The sequence below is a fragment of the Schistocerca piceifrons genome, chromosome 2 (assembly GCF_021461385.2).
Source record: "Schistocerca piceifrons isolate TAMUIC-IGC-003096 chromosome 2, iqSchPice1.1, whole genome shotgun sequence".
Lineage (NCBI taxonomy): Eukaryota > Metazoa > Arthropoda > Insecta > Orthoptera > Acrididae > Schistocerca > Schistocerca piceifrons.
The window spans coordinates 620,514,504-620,535,884 of record NC_060139.1 but is presented as its reverse complement, the minus strand read 5'-3'; the positions used below and the strand labels follow the sequence as shown (position 1 = coordinate 620,535,884).

Here is a 21,381-nt window from a genome sequence, read left to right as displayed (position 1 = left end):
TCATTTCTCATTGTTTTAGAGGACGCCATATCTTCACTAGTAAAATGTAGTTCCTGCATGTAGACTGTGTTAAATGCTTTATTTAGGTCTATAATAGCACCGAACAATGGGGTCTTTTCCTCGTGACGTTTTTCCTGAATTTGTCGGAGTGTGAAGATAAAATCAGTCGTAGATCGCTTGGCTCGAAACCCACGTTGAGACTCAGGGCACATACGCTCGACAAACTTCTCCAGTCTGCCCAGAGTCACAAGGGCAAACGCTTTCCCGCCGAGACTCAGCAGCGGAATTTCGTGTTAGCAACTGCATTCACAGCGATCGCGTTTACCTTTGTATGGAGTGACGGTGTCGGCATCGCACGTATCGTACGGCACAGGATCCTCAGCCTAAAATTTCAATAAGAGGTTGTACAGCACTGGGAGGAGCAGAGTCAGTTTGATAACTTCTGTGTGGATATTGTCTGTACCATAGTATTTCCCGCATTTTAGCCGTGCAACAGCTCCTTGAGGTTCCTCCTTAGTAGGCGCAGCGTCCAGCTCGTTGCAGGTTGAGAACTGAGTAATTTTTCCTATCATTCTTGAACTTAAGTTGTGTCTGTCAATGACACTCTTCTCCAGGTTTTTAATTGTTTGCACAAGCAACCCTTTAGCTGAAACTTGTGTTTGTCATTGACGGTGCAGTGCATTGTTGTGTTTCATTTTCTTTGTTAACTGTCTTTGTTTGTACACACTCCAGAAAAGAGTGCTGCAACGAAGAAAGGAAATTTGTGCCTTTAGATGTTAAGTTAGAAACATCGACACGACCTGAGAAAGGAGAAACGATAAAAGAAACTTGCTCTCGAAAACGATATCGGCGAAGTTACCGTTGATGACTGGCGAAGAAATCGACTTAAACTGGAACAGTTTTTCTCACAGAAATCCTCTGAAGAATCTCGTAATCGGAAAACTGTAAGGAAGCCGGAGTTTGAAAAAACAATTGAAACGTTGCTCTCGTGGTTTACGCAACAAAGACAGAAGGGGACACCGATTTCTCTCCCAGTCTTGTAGAGGAATGCCTTGCTTTTTAGAAACAGATTTTTAGAAGCCAGATACAGGAGGGAAATGACAGGTTTCGCCGCTAATGTGGGCTGTCTCGACAAGTGGAAGAAGAGATACTGAGTTCGTCAACTACACTCCTGGAAATTGAAATAAGAACACCGTGAATTCATTGTCCCAGGAAGGGGAAACTTTATTGACACATTCCTGGGGTCAGATACATCACATGATCACACTGACAGAACCACAGGCACATAGACACAGGCAACAGAGCATGCACAATGTCGGCACTAGTACAGTGTATATCCACCTTTCGCAGCAATGCAGGCTGCTATTCTCCCATGGAGAAGATCGTAGAGATGCTGGATGTAGTCCTGTGGAACGGCTTGCCATGCCATTTCCACCTGGCGCCTCAGTTGGACCAGCGTTCGTGCTGGACGTGCAGACCGCGTGAGACGACGCTTCATCCAGTCCCAAACATGCTCAATGGGGGACAGATCCGGAGATCTTGCTGGCCAGGGTAGTTGACTTACACCTTCTAGAGCACGTTGGGTGGCACGGGATACATGCGGACGTGCATTGTCCTGTTGGAACAGCAAGTTCCCTTGCCGGTCTAGGAATGGTAGAACGATGGGTTCGATGACGGTTTGGATGTACCGTGCACTATTCAGTGTCCCCTCGACGATCACCAGTGGTGTACGGCCAGTGTAGGAGATCGCTCCCCACACCATGATGCCGGGTGTTGGCCCTGTGTGCCTCGGTCGTATGCAGTCCTGATTGTGGCGCTCACCTGCACGGCGCCAAACACGCATACGACCATCATTGGCATCAAGGCAGAAGCGACTCTCATCGCTGAAGACGACACGTCTCCATTCGTCCCTCCATTCACGCCTGTCGCGACACCACTGGAGGCGGGCTGCACGATGTTGGGGCGTGAGCGGAAGACGGCCTAACGGTGTGCGGGACCGTAGCCCAGCTTCATGGAGACGGTTGCGAATGGTCCTCGCCGATACCCCAGGAGCAACAGTGTCCCTGATTTGCTGGGAAGTGGCGATGCGGTCCCCTACGGCACTGCGTAGGATCCTACGGTCTTGGCGTGCATCCGTGCGTCGCTGCGGTCCGGTCCCAGGTCGACGGGCACGTGCACCTTCCGCCGACCACTGGCGACAACATCGATGTACTGTGGAGACCTCACGCCCCACGTGTTGAGCAATTCGGCGGTACGTCCACCCGGCCTCCCGCATGCCCACTATACGCCCTCGCTCAAAGTCCGTCAACTGCACATACGGTTCACGTCCACGCTGTCGCGGCATGCTACCAGTGTTAAAGACTGCGATGGAGCTCCGTATGCCACGGCAAACTGGCTGACACTGACGGCGGCGGTGCACAAATGCTGCGCAGCTAGCGCCATTCGACGGCCAACACCGCGGTTCCCGGTGTGTCCGCTGTGCCGTGCGTGTGATCATTGCTTGTACAGCCCTCTCGCAGTGTCCGGAGCAAGTATGGTGGGTCTGACACACCGGTGTCAATGTGTTCTTTTTTCCATTTCCAGGAGTGTAGGTATATGGGGAGAAAAAATCTCTGTTGACTCTGAGGGCATAACAGAATTAAATGTAATTTTTTGAAAATCATGACTGAAGAAAATTTGTCTATTGAAAAAATTTATGGTTTGGATTTCAAAATGTTGCCGGCAAAAGCACTTGCTTCTCATGAACGTAAAAGTGCACCTGGGCACAAGAAAAAGAAAAAAAAAATACGTTTCGTAGTCGCGGCCGCTTCAAATGCAATTAGAAACCACAAAAAAAACTGGTTGCGGCTGATAAGTCTGTCAAGCCAAGTGCACTGAAGATGGTAACCATATCAGGTCTTCCAGTTATCTACAAACACCAAATAGTGCCTGTATGAATCAGGAAATCTTTAAGAACTGCTTTCTGAATTCATGTGTACTGGAAGGTAAAAAGATAAGGGACTGTCACGCAAAGTTATTTTGACTTTGGATAATGCGTCCTCACATCCAAGTGTAGCAGACTGCAGTGCAAAGCGATCTGCGCCTTGTTTCTCTTACCAAACCTTACCAGTCTGATTTAGCCTGTGGATGAGGGCGTTCTAGAATTCCAGAAGAAAACGTATCACCGGCGACTACTACAATCAGTCTTGCATTCGTGATACGATGAAAGCATTGTAGCAGTTTTAAAGAAAGTGACTGTGAAGGACGTTGCGTACTAGATCAGTGAGTCTTGGAACGAGATAAGTCATACAGAAACTGAACATTCTGGGGATCAGGACGATCGCTCTTTGTATGATTTAATCAGAAGGTTGTCAGGCTGTGAATAGGCAGAAAATGTGGAAATAACTAAGTGGTCAAATTTAGACGAACAGTTGGAAGTTACAGACTCTTTCATAGCTTACATCGTGTGAGAGTGATGAGGATGACGGGCCTGATGATGAGTTACACCGGTGACCACGCTACGCTAAAGGTCGCCATGCGCTGCTTGGAATAACAGCCTGAGCCGAGCAACCGACACCTTGCTCTTCAGACAGTGGCGTGATATTCCGCGCGGAAACGTTGCAGCTTCAGCAAACAAGACACACTTGACCGTTATTCCACGAAGTAAGTTGTTACCAGACTTACCTTTATTCTGCCAATGTAAATGCCTATGTAAACACTTCGTTTTAATGAATTTCATATTTGACGCCTCTATTGTTTTCAACATGGCTTTATTTCTTTTTTGCACACAAATTTCAATAGCTCGACTTTTCAATAGTACGAGGAAGTTACGATCTCGTTCATCTTGACTATCGAGACTCTAGTATAATGCTGCTACGGACCGTGCGCTGAACAATTGCCTTTGCTTAGGTTCCTGTGGGCAGCGTTGCAAGGGTTTTAGTGCCGGTTGATATTACAATAAATCATACAGCATCACGATGGACATATCCGTATGTGGAGGATTCGAGGAGAATGGACTTTGTCAGATTGTATTCATCATCACATGACCCCAAGCACCCACTACAGCGATGAAAAACTCTGGTATAGAGCTGAAGTCGCATGGAATGTCAGCTAAGCTCACTTCGACTGAATGTCCAACTGCGTTAGCGCCATTGCCGCTGCTCGAGGTGACAACCCTGTGTACTAATTTTCTCACCCTGTATAGCGCTGAATCAGCTACAAACTTAATCATATATTCTTCCTATTACGGAATGTGCTCAAAATGAGCAAAAACCGTTATTTTCTATTGTTCCTGGTTTTAATGATCCACCAGTGTATTTACGAGAGTGTTTTGATAAGTATGGTAAGTTTGAATGGAAGAATGGAACATTTTTGTTGCGCCTTCATTATTGTAAGCTTGTTTATTTTAAGGATCACATGGAGAATTTCAACGATGTACAACGTACAGTTCATTGTTGACAGCTGTGTAAATTGGTCAGTGTGTCGACTGCGATTGAAAATGTTATTAAACATTTTCATTTGCCGGGTTGAACTGCCACACAAATCGGAACAAAACTGGATGAAGTTCATGCAGGCTCTGCACCATCACTGAAGACCAATTACTTTTAGATTAATGAATTTAAAGGTGGTCAGACAAGCACGGAAGACGAAGCACGCTCCACCCTTCCAAGTGATGTCACCACAAAAGAAACCATTGGCAAAATCGATGATATGGCACTGCAACACCGCCGAATAAAAATTCGTGAGATTGACGAGCTGCGTAAAACCCTGGATGGAAAATTGGCTGTGAAGAAGCTGTGTGCGAGGTGGGTCCCGCGAGTGCTCACATTCGACCAAAAGGGAATCTGCCACAACATTACAACACAATGTCTAGCGATTTTTAGGTGCAATTCGCAGTCTTTTTCCACCGGTTTGTGACTGTTGATGAAATCTGGATTCATGATTACACACCAGACTTAAAACGGAAGTAAAAAAAAATGGTCAAAGGCTGGTGAAACTTCACCGAAGAAGCAAAAACCATTTTGTTAGCAGGGGAGTTGATGGGCATTATTACTTTTAGGATTCACGAGGAATAATCTTTACGGATTACTTGGAAAAACGCAAAATCATGACTGGACCCTATTATGCTCCATTGTTGGATCGTTTGAAGCTTGCGTTTGCTGAAAAAAGACCAAGCTTTGGCATACAAAAAAGTACTCTTTCACAAGATAGTGCACCCTCCCACATATCAGCGATAACAATGGCGAAAGGGCATGAACTGGGATTTGAAAGGGTTCCTCTTCCACCATATTCACTGGACTTAGGCGCTCGTGACTTCCTCCTGTACTCTAACTTGAAACATTGGCTTGCTGGGAAGAAATTTGCGTCAAATGAGGAAGTGATAGTCGCAGTAAACGGTTATTTTGCACAGTCTGTCAGAACCTACTTCCCGATGGGATGAAAAGCAGAAAGATCGCTCTACAAAGTGTGTATCCCTCAAAGGAGACTATGTCGAGAGCTAAGGTGAGTTGTTTAAGAAACAAACATTTTCCCTTGCTTTTTTTCACGAGACTTACCAAACCACCCTCGTAGGTGCTGTGGCTCATACCGAACTGCAGCAAATATTTGTGGCGCGTAGCTGTTGTACATTGATGGGAAAAAGTAATGGGGTATTTCCTAATAATGTATCGGACATCCTTTTGCCCAGCGTAGTGCACGGACTCGACCGATCGTCAGAAGTCCCAGAAATATTGAGCCATGCTGCCTCTATAGCCGTCTATAGTTGTGAAAGTGATGCCGGTAAAGAATTTTGCGACCAACTGACGTCTCGATTATGTCCCATAACTGTTAGATAGAACTCACGTCTGGCGATCTGGATGGACAGAACATTCGCTCAAATTGTCCAGAATGTCCTTCAAAACAAACACGAATGACTGTGGCGCGATGACATGCCACGTTGCCATCCATAAAAATTCCATCATTGTTTGGGAACATGAAGTCCATGAACGGCTGAAAATGGTCTCCAAGTAGCGGAACATAACCATTTCCAGTCACTGAGCTGTTCAACTGGACCAGAGGACCCAGTCCATTCCATGTAAACATGGCCCACACCATTATGGAGCCACCATCAGCTTGCACAGTGCCTTGTTGACAATTTGGTTTCATGACTCTGTGGGGTTTGCATATTGTGAGCTCTTACCAACTGAAATCGAGACTCATCTGCCCAGGCCACGGTCTTCATCTACATCTACATCTACATCTACATTGATACTCCGCAAGCCACCCAACGGTGTGTGGCGGAGGGCACTTTACGTGCCACTGTCATTACCTCCCTTTCCTGTTCCAGTCGCGTATGGTTCGCGGGAAGAACGACTGTCTGAAAGCCTCCGTGCGCGCTCTAATCTCTCTAATTTTACATTCGTGATCTCCTCGGGAAGTATAAGTAGGGGGAAGCAATATATTCGATACCTCATCCAGAAACGCACCCTCTCGAAACCTGGCGAGCAAGCTACACCGCGATGCAGAGCGCCTCTCTTGCAGAGTCTGCCACTTGAGTTTATTAAACATCTCCGTAACGCTATCACGGTTACCAAATAACCCAGTGACGAAACGCGCCGCTCTTCTTTGGATCTTCTCTATCTCCTCCGTCAACCCGACCTGGTACGGATCCCACACTGATGAGCAATACTCAAGTATAGGTCGAACGAGTGTTTTGTAAGCCACCTCCTTTGTTGATGGACTACATTTTCTAAGCACTCTCCCAATGAATCTCAACCTGGTACCCGCCTTACCAACAATTAATTTTATATGATCATTCCACTTCAAATCGTTCCGTACGCATACTCCCAGATATTTTACAGAAGTAACTGCTACCAGTGTTTGTTCCGCTATCATATAATCATACAATAAAGGATCCTTCTTTCTATGTATTCGCAATACATTACATTTGTCTATGTTAAGGGTCAATTGCCACTCCCTGCACCAAGTGCCTATCCGCTGCAGATCTTCCTGTATTTCGCTACAATTTTCTAATGCAGCAACTTCTCTGTATACTACAGCATCATCCGCGAAAAGCCGCATGGAACTTCCGACACTATCTACTAAGTCATTTATATATATTGTGAAAAGCAATGGTCCCATAACACTCCCCTGTGGCACGCCAGAGGTTACTTTAACGTCTGTAGACGTCTCTCCATTGATAACAACATGCTGTGTTCTGTTTGCTAAAAACTCTTCAATCCAGCCACACAGCTGGTCTGATATTCCGTAGGCTCTTACTTTGTTTATCAGGCGACAGTGCGGAACTGTATCGAACGCCTTCCGGAAGTCAAGAAAAATAGCATCTACCTGGGAGCCTGTATCTAATATTTTCTGGGTCTCATGAACAAATAAGGCGAGTTGGGTCTCACACGATCGCTGTTTCCGGAATCCATGTTGATTCCTACATAGTAGATTCTGGGTTTCCAGAAATGACATGATACGCGAGCAAAAAACATGTTCTAAAATTCTACAAGAGATCGACGTAAGAGATATAGGTCTATAGTTTTGCGCATCTGCTCGACGACCCTTCTTGAAGACTGGGACTATCTGTGCTCTTTTCCAATCATTTGGAACCCTCCGTTCCTCTAGAGACTTGCGGTACACGGCTGTTAGAAGGGGAGCAAGTTCTTTCGCGTACTCTGTGTAGAATCGAATTGGTATCCCGTCAGGTCCAGTGGACTTTCCTCTATTGAGTGATTCCAGTTGCTTTTCTATTCCTTGGACACTTATTTCGATGTCAGCCATTTTTTCGTTTGTGCGAGGATTTAGAGAAGGAACTGCAGTGCGGTCTTCCTCTGTGAAACAGCTTTGGAAAAAGGTGTTTAGTATTTCAGCTTTACGCGTGTCATCCTCTGTTTCAATGCCATCATCATCCCGGAGTGTCTGGATATGCTGTTTCGAGCCACTTACTGATTTAACGTAAGACCAGAACTTCCTAGGATTTTCTGTCAAGTCGGTACATAGAATTTTACTTTCGAATTCAATGAACGCTTCACGCATAGCCCTCCTTACGCTAACTTTGACATCGTTTAGCTTCTGTTTGTCTGAGAGGTTTTGGCTGCGTTTAAACTTGGAGTGGAGCTCTCTTTGCTTTCGCAGTAGTTTCCTAACTTTGTTGTTGTACCACGGTGGGTTTTTCCCGTCCCTCACAGTTTTACTCGGCACGTACCTGTCTAAAACGCATTTTACGATTGCCTTGAACTTTTTCCATAAACACTCAACATTGTCAGTGTCGGAACAGAAATTTTCGTTTTGATCTGTTAGGTAGTCTGAAATCTGCCTTCTATTACTCTTGCTAAACAGATAAACCTTCCTCCCTTTTTTTATATTCCTATTAACTTCCATATTCAGGGATGCTGCAACGGCCTTATGATCACTGATTCCCTGTTCTGTACATACAGATTCGAAAAGTTCGGGTCTGTTTGTTATCAGTAGGTCCAATATGTTATCTCCACGAGTCGGTTCTCTGTTTAATTGCTCGAGGTAATTTTCGGATAGTGCACTCAGTATAATGTCACTCGATGCTCTGTCCCTACCACCCGTCCTAAACATCTGAGTGTCCCAGTCTATATCTGGTAAATTGAAATCTCCACCTAAGACTATAACATGCTGAGAAAATTTATGTGAAATGTATTCCAAATTTTCTCTCAGTTGTTCTGCCACTAATGCTGCAGAGTCGGGAGGTCGGTAAAAGGAGCCAATTATTAACCTAGTTCGGTTGTTTAGTGTAACCTCCACCCATAATAATTCACAGGAACTATCCACTTCTACTTCACTACAGGATAAACTACTACTAACAGCGATGAACACTCCACCACCGGTTGCATGCAATCTATCCTTTCTAAACACCGCCTGTACCTTTGTAAAAATTTCGGCAGAATTTATCTCTGGCTTAAGCCAGCTTTCTGTACCTATAACGATTTCAGCTTCGGTGCTTTCTATCAGCGCTTGAAGTTCCGGTACTTTACCAACGCAGCTTCGACAGTTGACAATTACAATACCGATTGCTGCTTGGTCCCCGCATGTCCTGACTTTGCCCCGCACCCGTTGAGGCTGTTGCCCTTTCTGTACTTGCCCAAGGCCATCTAACCTAAAAAACCGCCCAGCCCACGCCACACAACCCCTGCTACCCGTGTAGCCGCTTGTTGCGTGTAGTGGACTCCTGACCTATCCAGCGGAACCCGAAACCCCACCACCCTATGGCGCAAGTCGAGGAATCTGCAGCCCACACCGTCGCAGAACCGTCTCAGCCTCTGATTCAGACCCTCCACTCGGCTCTGTACCAAAGGTCCGCAGTCAGTCCTGTCGACGATGCTGCAGATGGTGAGCTCTGCTTTCATCCCGCTAGCGAGACTGGCAGTCTTCACCAAATCAGATAGCCGCCGGAAGCCAGAGAGGATTTCCTCCGATCCATAGCGACACACATCATTGGTGCCGACATGAGCGACCACCTGCAGATGGGTGCACCCTGTACCCTTCATGGCATCCGGAAGGACCCTTTCCACATCTGGAATGACTCCCCCCGGTATGCACACGAGTGCACATTGGTTTTCTTCCCCTCTCTTGCTGCCATTTCCCTAAGGGGCCCCATTACGCGCCTGACGTTGGAGCTCCCAACTACCAGTAAGCCCACCCTCTGCGACTGCCCGGATCTTGCAGACTGAGGGGCAACCTCTGGAACAGGACAAGCAGCCATGTCAGGCCGAAGATCAGTATCAGCCTGAGACAGAGCCTGAAACCGGTTCGTCAGACAAACTGGAGAGGCTTTCCGTTCAGCCCTCCGGAATGTCTTTCGCCCCCTGCCACACCTTGAAACGACCTCCCACTCTACCACAGGTGAGGGATCAGCCTCAATGCGGGCAGTATCCCGGGCAACCACAGTCGTAGTCCGATCAGGGGATGCGTGGGACGAGCTGGCCGTCCCCGACAAACCCCCATCCCGACCCCCACAGTGATGCCCATTGGCAACAGCCTCAAGCTGTGTGACCGAAGCCAACACTGCCTGAAGCTGGGAGCGAAGGTATGCCAACTCAGCCTGCATCCGAACACAGCAGTTGCAGTCCCTATCCATGCTAAAAACTGTTTTGCAAAGAACGTCTGAACTAATCTACAGAGAGCGCAAACAAATCGACAAAATTTAAACGGTTATTAAAATACAAGATTGCCTAGTAAATGCAGTAATGCTGCTACTTGCGCACTGCTGACACTGCTCGGCGGCGGAAGGAGACTAAGCGAAATTACACTATTCAGGTACTAAAACACGATGCTACACTCTCAAATACTATATTACGCCCGAAATTTATGAATTAAACAATGCAAGAACCAAAAACACGCTAAGAAATTAAGAATTAAACTATGTAACAAATGAGTGAGCTAGGAGTATACGAGTTGCTGCTCAGCTGCTTATCCAACGGCGGCAGGGAGCACACTGACTGCGACCAACCGACACTGGCCGTTCAAAACAAAACAGTAGACAAACGACTACGCGAATTTACACTATTCAGGTACTAAAACGCGATGCTACAACTCTCAAATACTATAATACGCCCGAAATTTATGAATTAAACAATGCAAGTACCAAAAACACGCAAAGAAATTAAGAATTAAACTATGTAACAAATGAGTGAGCTGGGAGTATACGACTTGCTGCTGCAGCTGCTTATCCAACGGCGGCGTCTAACGTCGAAATGATATCTACATCTACATACATACTCCGCAATCCACCATATGGTGCGTGGCGGAGGGTACCTCGTACCACAACTAGCATCTTCTCTCCCTGTTCCACTCCCAAACAGAACGAGGGAAAAATGACTGCCTATATGCCTCTGTACGAGCCCTAATCTCTCTTATCTTATCTTTGTGGTCTTTCCGCGAAATGTAAGTTGGCGGCAGTAAAATTGTACTGCAATCAGCCTCAAATACTGCTTCTCTAAATTTCCTCAGTAGCGATTCACGAAAAGAACGTCTCCTTTCCTCTAGAGACTCCCACCCGAATTCCTGAAGCATTTCCGTAACACTCGCGTGATGATCAAACCTACCAGTAACAAATCTAGTAGCCCGCCAGTGAATTGCTTCTATGTCCTCCCTCAATCCGACCTGATAGGGATCCCAAATGCTCGAGCAGTACTGAAGAATAGGTCGTATTAGTGTTTTATAAGCGGTCTCCTTTACAGATGAACCACATCTTCCCAAAGTTCTACCAATGAACCGAAGACGACTATCTGCCTTCCCCACAACTGCCATTACATGCTTGTCCCACTTCATATCGTTCTGCAATGTTACGCCCAAATATTTAATCGACGTGACTGTGTCAAGCGCTACACTACTAATGGAGTATTCAAACATTACAGGATTCTTTTTCCTATTCAACTGAATTAATTTACATTTATATATATTTAGAGTTAGCTGCCATTCTTTACACCAATCACAAATCCTGTCCAAGTCATCTTGTATCCTCCTGCAGTCACTCAACGACGACACCTTCCCGTACACCACAGCGTCGTCAGCAAACAGCCGCACATTGATATCCACCCTATCCAAAAGATCATTTATGTAGATAGAAAACAACAGCGGGCCTATCACAGTTCCCGGGGCACTCCAGATGATACCCTCACCTCCGATGAACACTCACCATCGAGGACAACATTCATTTATGCGGTTATTTCATGGAATGTTGCTGTCTGTTAGCATTGGCAATTCTATGCAAACGCAGCTGCTCCCGGTCGTTAAGTGAAGGCCGTCGGCCACCGCGTTGTCTGTGGTGAGAGGTAATGCGTGAAATTTGGTACTCTCTGCACACTCTTGACACTGTGGATCTCGGAACATTGTATTACCTTACGATTTCCGAAATGGAATGTCCCATGTGCCTAGCTCCAACTACCATTCCGTGTTCAAAGTCTGTTAATTCCCGTCGTGCGGCCGTAATGATGTCAGAAACCTTTTCACATGAATCAGCTGACAAGGAGACGGCACGACCGTGGGGTCGGGGATTTGTCCGAAATTTTGTGTGGTGAAGGAAGACCCCTAACACCTCACGTGGTTAAAACATTAGGACGCACTACTCGGAAAATCCCGAGAAAAATCGATCCAAAGTTTCTTAGGTGCCGTATGAGTATAAAATGTTAGTCCATTCCCGAGCCGCCATTTGGCCTACATGGGTAACGCTCGGACCGTTACGCCAGAGGTCTAGTCGGCTCGCAGCCGTGCTACCGTGCGGAGCTGCTCCGCGCGCCGTCCGACGCTCCGCTCTCGGCGGTGTTTACTTCCGCGTCGCGGTGTTTGTGCCTATCGAGTCCAGTACTAACGTACACCATGGCGCACTCGTACCGCCGTGCAACGATCAAAGTAACGTTTCAGGCCGAACATCCACGACCCAGAGCTTTCGAAGTCGAACAGTTCATACGCGAGGATCTACGTTTGAACCCCCAGGACGTAATCGGCATACATTTTTCCATCACTGGAAGTGTTGTCTAGATCAAGATGTCGACGGAGGAAATTTGCAATGACATAATTCACCGTCATGCCACCGGACTCAAATTTAAACACTCTGATGGACATATGGGTGCTGTGACAGTCGCCCATGCTGGATTCGGTCTCCGGACATTGCGGGTGTTTGAGCTCCCGTTCGAGGTGCCTCAGGATGTAGTCATTGCCGCTGTTCAACCATATGGCACCGTTTTGGTCCAGTCGCGGAGAAGTAGCAATCATTTACGACCTACCCCGTATTAAATGGCGTCCAGCAAATAAAAATTGAACTGACGAAACATGTCCCATAGTACCTGCTGATTGGCGGTGTGAGGGCCATCGTCATGTACGATGGACAGCCACGAACGTGCGCAGGATGTGGCCAGGAGGGACATGTACGCTCCGAATGCTTACACCGCCGTTTAATACAGACGCCGTTACGTGAAGAGACCCAGTCTTCGACGGTTACATCCTTACCCATCACCTACGCCAAGGTTGCACAGGAGCCGGTCGTACCAATCTCGATTGCGCCAGCAGCATCGTCAACGCCACCCGCCGCAGCACAACGCGCCGACGACACAAGCACGGCGTCGCCTCCAGTGCTCGCTTCAGGACCGTCCGGGTTGCAGACCGAAACCGATGTTCCTGTTGGAACCATGGACGTCGACCTCGTTGTCGTGCCGACGTCTGCCTTTGTCCAGACGGGTTCGGCGTCAGACGACGGGCGACCACATTCTGATTCAGAAGGCCACATCAGAAAACAGCGGTCGCCTCGCAAACACAGGAAACGACGACGAACGCCTTCCGATGACGCCCATTCTCAGACGGCCCCGCGAGATGTCGACCTGATGTCTGACGGTGATCTCCCACATTGCGTCCAGTCACGCGATGCAGCAGCAACAGGCGCCCCTCCTGTGACGCCTCCTCTCCCGGTTCGGGCCGTGTCCTCGCCGTTGTCAACGAATGATGACGGCGGTCCCCCTGCCACTCATGTTGCGGAATCCACAACACCCGTTCCGGAAGTACGTGACCGTCACATGTCCACGTCGTCAGCTTCCTGGGCCGATGACGTTGAAGAAGAAGTGGAACAGACTGCTAGCGTGTCTGCACAGGAGTCCACCACGGCGACACTGGGGCTGGCGCCCTGCCAGTAATTATCACCACTGCGGCACCACCGGCGGGTCTCCACCTGCCGGCTACTTCTACCGCACGTTCTGCAAATACTGTGGATGGCCGTACACAGCAATATCGTATCGCCACGATGAATCTTGCCACAATTCGTGCCCCCCATAAACTGGCCATGTTCAGAGACTATTTACTCTGCGGATGTGGATATCGCACTCTTACAAGAGGTGTTTGTAGCTGACTTCCTAGTTCCCACCGGATACAACGCCCATGTTTCCCCCGCATCCGACACCGGTAGCGGCGTCGCCATCCTGCTACGCGACGGACTCCCTGTAGAGGACGTCGTCTACCTCCCCACTGCGCGAGGTACGGCCCTCACACTGTTCGGCGTGCGCATTATTAATATCTACGCTCCGTCCGGCACTGGCCGCCGTCATGACCGACAAACATTTTTTGCCGAAAGCGTCACACCCCTCTTCACCGGTCTGCAGGACGATTTGATACTCGGTGGGGATTTTAACTCGACACAAGAGCCCGCGGACCAACTCCCGCGACATTCCCCTTGTGCATCTCTCTCAGTGGTCATCGACCGTCTACGACTTGATGACACGTGGAAGAAGCTCCACGGAATTCAACCGGGCTATACATTCTACACCTCTCACTCGTCAAGCCGCATAGATCGCATCTACGTTACCCGCTCCCTTGCTGATGGCACACGTCATGCGGAAGTCTGGCCCTTGGCCTTTTCAGACCATGATGCGTACCACCGTGACGTCACTCTCGCCCGACAGCAAGTGTGGCATAGTCGTGGTCTGTGGAAACTCAATGTCGCTCACCTGACCTCCTCAGACTATCGCCGTATGGTCGAATGGCTCTGAGCACTATGGGACTTAACATCTATGGTCATCAGTCCCCTAGAACTTAGAACTACTTAAACCTAACTAACCTAAGGACATCACACAACACCCAGCCATCACGAGGCAGAGAAAATCCCTGACCCCGCCGGGAATCGAACCCGGGAACCAGGGCGTGGGAAGCGAGAACGCTACTGCACGACCACGAGATGCGGGCCGTATGGTCGAAGAAGCGTGGGCACGCTGCCACCATCGTCGAGAAGCCTATGACTCCACCTTATCATGGTGGCTCTCCTGTGCAAAGCCGACCCTCAGGAAGACTCTCATGAGTTATGGGAAGGAATTAAAGGCGTGGCAAACTAATACCCTGCACTTCTACTACACCATACTACGTGAATGTACGACGATGCCTTTCTCGCCAGCCCGGCAGTCGATGGTCCATCGCAGGAAGGCGCAGATCTCCTTGATCATGCGGCGTCACTTGGAAGGCACTCTAGTCCGTTCTCGAGCTTTTAATCGAGTCCCTCAAGAACGTCCGTCGATGTACCACCTCATTCAGGAAAGACAACGACGACGACGAGCTCTGATTCAAGTCTTCACTGATGTGGAAGGGCGCCGGCACGACACGCAACAAAGCATCGGTCGTACTCTCCATGCTCAGTTTGCCGTGCTATACGCAGCCGTACCGCATTCTGCAGCACTGATCGCAGAAGTCGCTCAGCTCACTACGAACACTCTTCCGGAGGATGCAGTGCATAACCTCCAAGACGACGTAACCACAGATGAAGTGGTAGATGCTATCAAGGCGGGTTCCGGTAACAGATCTCCTGGACCCGACGGTATACCCACCGAATTTTATAAAATTTTTCATTATTTGTTGGCTTCAACATGGACGACAATCGTACAAGAGCTGATGTCACCGATGACAGTGGTCCCGAGTGCCTTTCTCGGAGGCATTATTATCCCCGTACATAAACCGCACGGGTTATCGAGGGTCCAGGACTATCGACCAATTACTTTGCTCAACAGCGACATGAAAATATTCACATGGCTACTGGCATCGCGACTCAAGAAGGTCGCACGTTACGTCACATCCTGCGACCAGACTTCCCTAGGAGGCGACAACAACATCCGTACGGCCTTTTGCCGTTACAGAGACATGATAGCATTAGCGCATTATCAGCGTCTCCCTGGCGCCTTGGCTTCACTGGACTTTAGCCAGGCTTTCGACCGTGTTGACCACGTCTATTTACGGACAGTTCTTCAGCATATGGGTTTTCCTGGCGGTATGGTCACAGTGGTTATGCGCCTGTTGAGTAGTGCAACCTCTAAAATCATGTACAATGATCGCCTTACACCACCCCTGGTCATCGCACGATCTGTGCGGCAAGGCTGCCCTCTTTCCACGATTTTGTATGCTTTATCCTTGGAACGCCTGCTCCAGGGCATGCGCCAACGTTTGGAAGGTACGGCTGTGCACGGCCACCGTTTTTGTTGTACAGCCTACGCAGACGACATAGTACTATATCTGTGCAGTGAAGATGAAGTACGAGCAGCACTGACATGGGTGGCGACTTACGGCGAAGCTTCGGGGAGCTGCCTCAACGTGTCAAAATCCAAGATCCTGCTCATTGGTGAGGGCTTGCCGGAGAGATGCGCCGCCACCCTCAGTGTCGCCGCCACCATACGGTGTCTTGGACTTGATTTCACGGCAGACCTGCGCCGCTCAGCGACTATCAATGGTAGACGCTTGCTACAGACAATCAGAGCAAATCTCGCAGATCACCGGCTACTAGCTCTCGACGTTATCCAACGCGCGCGATACGTGAACATGTATCATGCTTCCCGTATACCACACGTGGCTCAAGTACTACCAGTCCCAAAACTCCTGGCGCGACGACTGTTGATGGCTTTCGGCTCCTTCGTCAGCTCGGGGATGTTATTCACGGTGCAGTATGAATCCCTTGCACTTCCACGAGACCGTGGCGGGGTGGGACTCATCCACGTGCCGACTCGTGTCAAGGCACTATACGTCAGCTCCCAACTAAAACTTTGGCATCGTTGCCCGCACAGCCTTACTAGCCTCCTGCTTCACAACTTTGCACCGGCCTCCTTGTCCGCCCCAGTACTGGTATCGCCCAATCCCACCCCCTTTTATTACATCCAACGATTTTTCCTGGAGTTCAGTTATATCTACCGGTCCTTACCACTTACACGTTTGTACCTCACGAAAACAGTCTCCGAATTGTTACAACAGTGCCGCCCGTCTAACCCCATCGAACGGAAGTATCCACACTGCGTGTGGCGACACATATGGAAGGCGATCCATGCGCGTTTTCTCGAATCAGACGTTCAATCAGCGTGGTACATCACCGTGAATGGCAAACAAGTTAACCGAGATCGTCTGCACCGCATCCATCTCGCCGATTCATCCCTCTTCACCCACTGTGGAGTGGATGACACGGATGTCCACCGGTTCCACTGTGGCACAGCGTTCGACGTCTGGACACTAGCGCGGCGAATTTTGGCGTTTCTTACTCGCCAGACACCGGCTCAGATCGACGTCCACATGCTTTTGTACCCCGATAAGACTTTCTACCCCTCCGCCAAAACTCACTCTGTGAATTGGATCTGTGGCCACACGATCCGCTATCTTTTTACTTCTGGCGACAAGTCTACGCTAGGATGTTGGACTTACCTCAACGAACGACACTGCGTCCTGATACGCAACCCACGCTATAAGCAATATTTTTCCAATTGCTTACGGAGCACTTTCGATGACCCACCTAGTAGCTGGAACGCCCAAGCCCTGAGAAGCTGAAAACTGTATAAACCGAACCGAACTGAATAGATCTGCCACCCAGAACCCACGCCTACGCCGTGAGAAGACACGTTTGGACGAGCTGGCATGCTGTAGGCGGAGACACTTCAGGAGCTCCTGTAAAAACTGGTCTTTAACTACAAGTCGCACGACGACTTTAAATTAAAAAAAAAGTTTCCTTAATTATTCCTAATACTTTGTTCTTAAAGGAAAACGAAATTTGATTTTGGCTTTGAGGAACTTTTTTTTGTTCCACAAGATTGCTTCTTCGCCAACAAGACGGAGGAGACTCATTTTGTTTACTGGAAGGAGAAACCAGTATAATTGGAGTCTTTGTTTTCTTTTGAAAAAAAAATAAAAAAAAACTTTTCCTTGGTTAGTCCTCATAATTTGAAAAAAAAGTATTCCTTCGAGTGAAAAGTTTAATTTCTTTATTTTTGCAATATAAAAAAAAAAGCGGTTCGAGGTCTCGGGTTCGATTCCTTCTCCGGTACTTTTTTTTTCTTCTTCTGTTGCTTGCAAAATTGCAGCACATTGTTACAGGAGAATCGTGAAATTAATTCCTGGGAAGATTGTACAAAAATTCATTCTATAATTCACCATCAACTATCATCACCAATATTCCGAGACATGATTCAATATTCCTGGTTTACCTCAAAATTATCAGAAACTCAAAACATATTCGTAAATGTTAATGGGACATGTTTTTGTACAGATTTATTGCAAACGCCCTGTGATTGTAAAAAATCCGTTTTCACATGTTGTGCAAGATGTCGCAAAAATTATTGCTTTGTTTGTTTTTACGATAATTACCACTGCAGTTCTTGTTTATAATTATTATATGTATAAAAATTGAATGCTTCCCAATCGACTTTGTTATTCTGATTAAAATACCAATGTTTTCTCCTCATATACTTTACAATGAAAATTGGAAAACCTACCGGCATGAATTGTGTTGTTGGACAAAAAGAAAATAATTTTTATTCAATAATGTAACTAATTTGTTAAAGATAATGTAGGTTTGGGAAACTTTCTGAATAATTGGTGGAATAACAAAAGAAAATGAAACAGAAGAAAAAACAGAAGTGCCGGAGGAGGAATCGAACCCGAGACCTCTGGCGTAAGAGTACGAGCCCTAAACATCTTTTTTTTTGTTTTTTATAAAAACCTTTATTAAAAAAACGATGTTACACATTCCAAATACATACTAAGTTATACATACATGAAGTTATTTAAACAAAACGGTTTGATCATTTCAATTACGCTGACGTTAAGGAAAGACAACAGAAGATTGTGTTACTGACTAAATTACGAGAAAGAATTAAATTAAACATCAAGAAAAAATTTTTAAAGACATTCAAACTTCAACCTGAAGAAGTAAAATCAGCACTTCGAATTATGAGCTGCAATCTTTACAGAAGCATAATTAGTTCTTTATGATGGATATCAGCAAGTTGGTGGGATAATTTTAAATGTAAAGCAGTTTAATAATCGTATTAGACAATTTCTGAAATACTTGAGAATGGCGGAAAGGAGATATATAATAAAGTTGACTAGCCTTCTAGGACACACGGCGGCTCGTCAATGCACTAACATTTTGTACTCATATGACACCTAAGAAACTTTGGATCGATTTTTCCCGGGTTTTCCGGGTAGTGCGTCCTAATATTTTAACCACGTGGGGTGTTAGGGGTCCACTTTGACCACACAAAATTTCGGACAAATCCCCGACCCCACGGTCGTGCCATCTCCTTGTGAGTACAAATGACAGCTCCGCCAGTGCACCGCCCTTTCATACCTTGTACACGCTCAACTACCGCCGTCTGTATACGTGCATATCACTACGTCACGACTTCTGTCGCCTCAGTGTATCTCACGGCAGCTGTTGTATCTCGAGACACGCCGTGCGGTGCGTGATAGCTGGGCATTGGGCGCGCAGGTGGGCTACAACTACGTGCTGTGCCGCGTCGAGATGGGCGGCGTGCTGGGCCCAGGTCGGCCCATCTCGCTGCCCGACGCGACGATGGCGGCGGTGGCGGAGGTGGAGGGCGAAGACGGCAGCCTGTCGGAGGTGGACCGCGCCGCGCTGCAGGTGGCGGTCCAGCTGGGCGTGCACATCGTGTTCGTGTCGCGCGCGCGCTGCGCCAGCGACGTGCAGGAGGTGCGCAAGGCGCTACTGCCCGCGCGCCCCACGCACATCTTCGTATTCGCCAAGATAGAGGACCGCCAGGTGCGCACCAGCTACACTACTGCAGCTATAGGTTCAATTCTTTTATCTTCGCGGTTCGCGCATGCCCGCCCAGATGCGGGAGATTGCTGCGTTGCCAGTTGTACGCGCCAAGAGAAGCAGCGCCATTGTATAGTTCGCAACTTTACGTTTAGGGGGGAGTGCGCAGTTTATGAAGTAAAGCCACCAGGGCCGCATTAACCCTCTCGCTGCTACAGAGACGTGCTCCCTGCATTCCGTGATGTGCGCGATTTTGTCATCACTGCACTGCTCGCCTGTGCAGACACATGGTGTTTCGACTGCTTTGACACACTTTATCTTTCGATTTCACAAAAACTATTTGGCCCAAAAATTTGATTTTTACACATCTTCTTGACTGATACCTTCCCCCCCCTTAAATGACTTACTTATGTTTCGATGTTCAACGCAATTATTGTGCAGCATTAGATGTAGCAAACCATTGCACGAAATTTTGAAGAGTTTGCAGAGGTAAAAGTCCACAGCGTATACTTTCCGTATGGTCGATTTTAGTTGCCACTAGAAATTTCAAAAAATTACATTCAAACGAATAAAATTCATGAAGTAAGACACTTCGATATTGTTTTTATAATAAAGAAAATATTAAACACCACTCAAGGTTTGAATTCAGAACCTTTCACTTAGCAGCCATACACTTTAACCATTACGCTAATGCAGCTCGTCTGTGAATATATTCCCCGAAGGAGGAAAATCCTAGGAAGTTCTGGTCTTACGTTAAATCAGTAAGTGGCTCGAAACAGCATATCCAGACACTACGGGATGATGATGGCATTGAAACAGAGGATGACACGCGTAAAGCTGAAATACTAAACACCTTTTTCCAAAGCTGTTTCACAGAGGAAGACCGCACTGCAGTTCCTTCTCTAAATCCTCGCACAAACGAAAAAATGGCTGACATCGAAATAAGTATCCAAGGAATAGAAAAGCAACTGGAATCACTCAACAGAGGAAAGTCCACTGGACCTGACGGGATACCAAATCGATTCTACACAGAGTACGCGAAAGAACTTGCCCCCCTTCTAACAGCCGTGTACCGCAAGTCTCTAGAGGAACGGAGGGTTCCAAATGATTGGAAAAGAGCACAGATAGTCCCAGTCTTCAAGAAGGGTCGTCGAGCAGATGCGCAAAACTATAGACCTATATCTCTGACGTCGATCTGTTGTAGAATTTTAGAACATGTTTTTTGCTCGAGTATCATGTCGTTTTTGGAAACCCAGAATCTACTATGTAGGAATCAACATGGATTCCGGAAACAGCGATCGTGTGAGACCCAACTCGCTTTATTTGTTTATGAGACCCAGAAAATATTAGATACAGGCTCCCAGGCAGATGCTATTTTTCTTGACTTCCGGAAGGCGTTCGATACAGTTCCGCACTGTCGCCTGATAAACAAAGTAAGAGCCTACGGAATATCAGACCAGCTGTGTGGCTGGATTGAAGAGTTTTTAGCAAACAGAACACAGCATGTTGTTATCAATGGAGAGACGTCTACAGACGTTAAAGTAACCTCTGGCGTGCCACAGGGGAGTGTTATGGGACCATTGCTTTTCACAATATATATAAATGACCTAGTAGATAGTGTCGGAAGTTCCATGCGGCTTTTCGCGGTTGATGCTGTAGTATACAGAGAAGTTGTAGCATTAGAAAATTGTAGCGAAATGCAGGAAGATCTGCAGCGGATAGGCACTTGGTGCAGGGAGTGGCAACTGACCCTTAACATAGACAAATGTAATGTATTGCGAATACATAGAAAGAAGCCTCCTTTATTGTATGATTATATGATAGCGGAACAAACACTGGTAGCAGTTACTTCTGTAAAATATCTGGGAGTATGCGTGCGGAACGATTTGAAG

The 21,381-nt window shown here is 47.4% G+C and overlaps 1 protein-coding gene across 1 annotated transcript in view; it reads left to right on the top strand.

Annotated features, from left to right (window-relative positions):
- The window catches only part of LOC124775677 (pyruvate kinase PKLR-like), a 154,816-nt gene that overhangs the window by 39,469 nt on the left and 93,966 nt on the right, over positions 1-21,381 (top strand). The window contains exon 3 of the mRNA XM_047250505.1: positions 19,202-19,492. Coding sequence (XP_047106461.1) covers positions 19,202-19,492 — 291 coding nt within the window. The remainder of the gene's footprint in view (positions 1-19,201; positions 19,493-21,381) is intronic.